This window comes from Carlito syrichta, unplaced genomic scaffold (assembly GCF_000164805.1).
Source record: "Carlito syrichta isolate Samal-C Ts95f unplaced genomic scaffold, Tarsius_syrichta-2.0.1 Scaffold158146, whole genome shotgun sequence".
Classification (NCBI taxonomy): Eukaryota; Metazoa; Chordata; class Mammalia; order Primates; family Tarsiidae; genus Carlito; species Carlito syrichta.
Genome location: NW_007102242.1, coordinates 761 through 4,358, shown reverse-complemented (window position 1 = coordinate 4,358; position 3,598 = coordinate 761). Strand labels below are relative to the sequence as shown.

At 62.1% G+C, this 3,598-nt stretch overlaps 1 protein-coding gene across 1 annotated transcript; it reads right to left on the bottom strand.

The window, feature by feature from the left end:
• Positions 1-1,439: 1,439 nt before the first annotated feature.
• LOC103252421 (zinc finger MYND domain-containing protein 19) lies at positions 1,440-2,478 on the bottom strand (the record flags this gene model as incomplete). Its single annotated transcript, XM_008051046.2, has 2 exons — positions 1,440-2,009; positions 2,298-2,478. Coding segments are annotated over 2 exons (325 nt in total), but the record flags the coding sequence as incomplete, so codon positions are not given.
• Positions 2,479-3,598: the final 1,120 nt, after the last annotated feature.

The window sequence follows — 3,598 nt, the reverse complement described above, 5'->3', positions numbered from 1 at the left end:
CCGCAGGCCCCCCCAAGCCGCGCCCCCGTCTCTGCGGGCCGGTCAAGCAGCCCAACGCGGGGGCTCGCCCAGGCCGACGCCAGCCCCCCCACCCGAAGGCTCTCCCGGGGCACCTGGCCGCGGGCCACGAGACCGGGAGCTCGGGTCATCAGACACGGGGCCGGGGAGCACGCAGGAGTGAGAGCAGCCCCTCACCTCCGCGGTGGCGCCCAAGGACGGGGAGGAGCCGCCACGGGGCAAACCGGGACCTGCGCCGCGGCCTCCCCACGGCGGCCTCGGATTGGCGGAGACGCTGGTGCTTCTTATGGCGCTCTTCTCCAGCGGGTCGGGGGAGAGACAGGCCAAGCGCCCCTGTGGCCGCTCCCTCAAGGACACAGGCGAGACAGCCTGGAGCCCGACGGATGTGCCTCGTCCCCAGCCTTCCCTGTGGAGGCCGCCTGAGGGACTCAGGGCCCCAAGCCTGAAGACTGCCTCAAACCCCAGCATGCCCACACAGGACAGCCCTGCCACACAAGTCCTGGCCACGGGGCACTCAGGAAGCAGGATGGTTACCCCAGCCCTGGGAACAAGCAGCAGGCTGAAGCCCCACTCTTGAGACACACAGCCCCCTCCAAAAGTGTCTGCCGCCCAGCAGAAAGCACCCCAGACTTCAGAGCAGCAAAGGGAGCTCTGTGGGGTTCTCTAAGCTCCAGAAACCCACCCCCCGTGTTCGCTGCCCTCATCCATTTTTGGCAGTGCTGTTTTCCGGGAGGCCCCCGGGAAATATAAGCAGCTGCTAGGAGCTCTGCTCACAAAGGCCACCAGGGAACTGTGCCCAGCCAGAGGCATCCCAGAACACAGCAGAGCTGCAGGAGGGGAAAGCATGGCAGGACCAACCAGAGATGGGGTGGCCTGGCCCAGGACACACAGCCCAATGCAGCCTGGCGGCCTACACCTCAGCCAGGGCATGTTCCCCCGAGGTGGCCCACAAGTTGCTGACCAGCCCCCAAACACCTGTGGCTCCCCAAAGGGAGAGGACAGGGTATCTGGGGCCACAGCCCTGAACACAAACAAAGAAGTGGCACTTCACGGCCCCACCCCTGCTGCTCCTGGCAGCAGGCCTGTGGGCACAGCCCGTAGACTCCTCTGGGCAGGCCTCTCCCCACAGAGCTCCCACCACTCTGTATGTCAGTTCCAGCAAGAACTTCGCATCGTCGAGGTCTAGAGCATCCCATGGCCAACAGAACACCCCCTAGTTTACTTGGACATGGCCAGCAGTCCGGCCACGGGACCAGAACAGGCCTGGGCCTCTGTCACACGTCCAGCCAAGCTGGAGAAGGTCTGTGCACATCGTGCCGCCCCTCAGAAGGTCCAAGGCGGTTCCCGGGCTCCACTCGGAGGCACACCCAAACCTGAACAACACAGGGTGAGGAGGAGAGCAGAGAACCGCCGAGACGCTGGATGATTCCACCCTTTACTCTGCCCTGTGGACATGACTCCTGTGCAGGCCGTGCCCGGGGGTGCTCCCGTGGCCCAGGAGAGAAGCTCCAGCTACATGACAATCCTTAGACGTGTGGCCCGACCGTTTGCCGTTTGAGGATTACAGCAAATGATTCTATTTGTAATCGCTACCCCTCCCTGCCTCCCCCCCAAAAAAACTGTACATGAGTTTACAAACATATTAACATATAAATAATGAGCAACGTCCTGCAGGACTCCTGCCGTCTCAGCTGGAGACGAGCACTACAGACTGCTGTGACACCAGGGTCTCGGTAGCTGCCCTGGGCCTGCAGCTGGCTTGACCTCTCCAGGTCCAACCACCAGTCTGTCTCTGCTGCGCCCCGGGAAGAGCCCGGGGCCACAAGTGTGTGCAGCGCCACCACCCGTCATCGCTCCGGCTCGAGCTCGTGCTGGAAGGGACGCTTCCTCTCCCGACAGTGCTTCTTGTGGGCCGGCCAGTCCTTCTGCTGGCACTGGGAGCCGCAGTACCGGGCCACCTGGCAGCGCCCACAGATGTTGAACTCCCGGAGCTGAAACAGAATGCACGGAACTCACCACCATGCCTAGGAGGCGGCGTGGGGCAGAAGCTACCTCCTGGAACCTGACGGAGCTGCAAAACCCCCACAACCTTGGACCGGAGGAAGGCCTGTGCCCAGACTAGGCTGGCATCATGGCAAAGAGGGGCCGCCCTGGTGGAAAAGCCAGAAAGGCTCAGAGTGGCTAAGCAGACGAGCTGCCAGCTGTGGGTCTGAAACCCCGAACCCAAGGGGGGCTGTGGGGGAGGTGGCCAGGGGCCAGGCCGGCTGCCACACACTGACCTGCTTCTCGATCACAGTGCAGGGAGGGTAATGGCACTCATAGTAGGTGCAGGAGTTCTCCTCCTCTTCCACCACATCCCCGTTGGCGTTATAGTACCGAGTCACGTTGAGAACTGGAAACTGCTCTTCTATGGGGTCTGTGGGAAGTTGCTGAATTGCGAGCCAGTACAAGCTTTGCTCCCTGCAGAAAGAAGCAGACACTTCAGAGCACGGCGGCCAGACAGGGCCAACGCTCGGGGAGGCGACGCCACGGCTCCAGGACGGGCGAGTCCTCCTGCCCAGGACAGGACAGCTGAGCTTGTGCCGAGGCAGCAGGTTCTTCTCTGGCCCATTCCCGCTGCGTGTGCCACCACCACGTGACACTCGGCATGCAGCATGTCCCACTTTCCCACTAACACACAAGCACGGCCTCAGCCCTCACTCCCCCCAGTGCCCAGGACTGATGGGCACACAGAGCTGTCCGTGAGTTTACACACACACTAACATGTCAATACTGGAGACTTCCTGCGGGGCCCCTGCCGCCTCAGCTGGAGATGGGCACCGGGGGATGCCCTCCACAGAGCCCAGTCTGGGCCCTGGACAAGGTCACGCAGCCCCACCCTTGCCCATCAGAGCACTTCCCCTTACATGCCGGGAGCTGCCCACGTCCTGCGCACTCTTGCTTGAGTGGGCCAGATGCTGGCGACAGAAGATTTCCATCAAGCACTGAGCTTCAGCAGCATGTGCTGCAAACGGCCCCAAAATGCACACTGGCTGCTTAGAGGCACATGCAGCAGCCCCAGTCCTGCACTGGGCTCAGGGGGGCCCTGCTGGCACCAAGCGCAAAGGTGCTACATGAGCCCTGTCCGGCCCAGGTTCTATGGAGGCTAGACCCTGAGGGAATCTGGTCTAAAGAAAAAAGGGTTGGCAGACTCGTTGGCTCAGCCTGTAATCCCAGCAGTTTGGGAGGCCAAGGTGAGTAGACAGCCCGAGCCTGCAGGTTCGTGACCAGCCCGGACAACTCGGCAAGACCTCATCTCTACAATAAAAAATTAGCTGAGGCCGGGCTTGGTGGCTCAGCCTGTAATCCTGTGCCTTTGAGAGGCTGAGGTGAGTGGATTGCCTGAGCCCGCGGGTTCGAGACTCGCCTGGGCAGCGAAACCTCATCTCTACAATAAATCAAAAAATCAGCCAGGCGTGGTAGCCCGAGCCTCTAATTCCGGCTACTTGGAAGGCTGAGGCGGAAGGATCACTGGAGCCCAGCAGGTCGAGGCTGCGGTGGCCAGGAGCGGCCACTGCACTCCAGTCTGGGCAACAGAGTG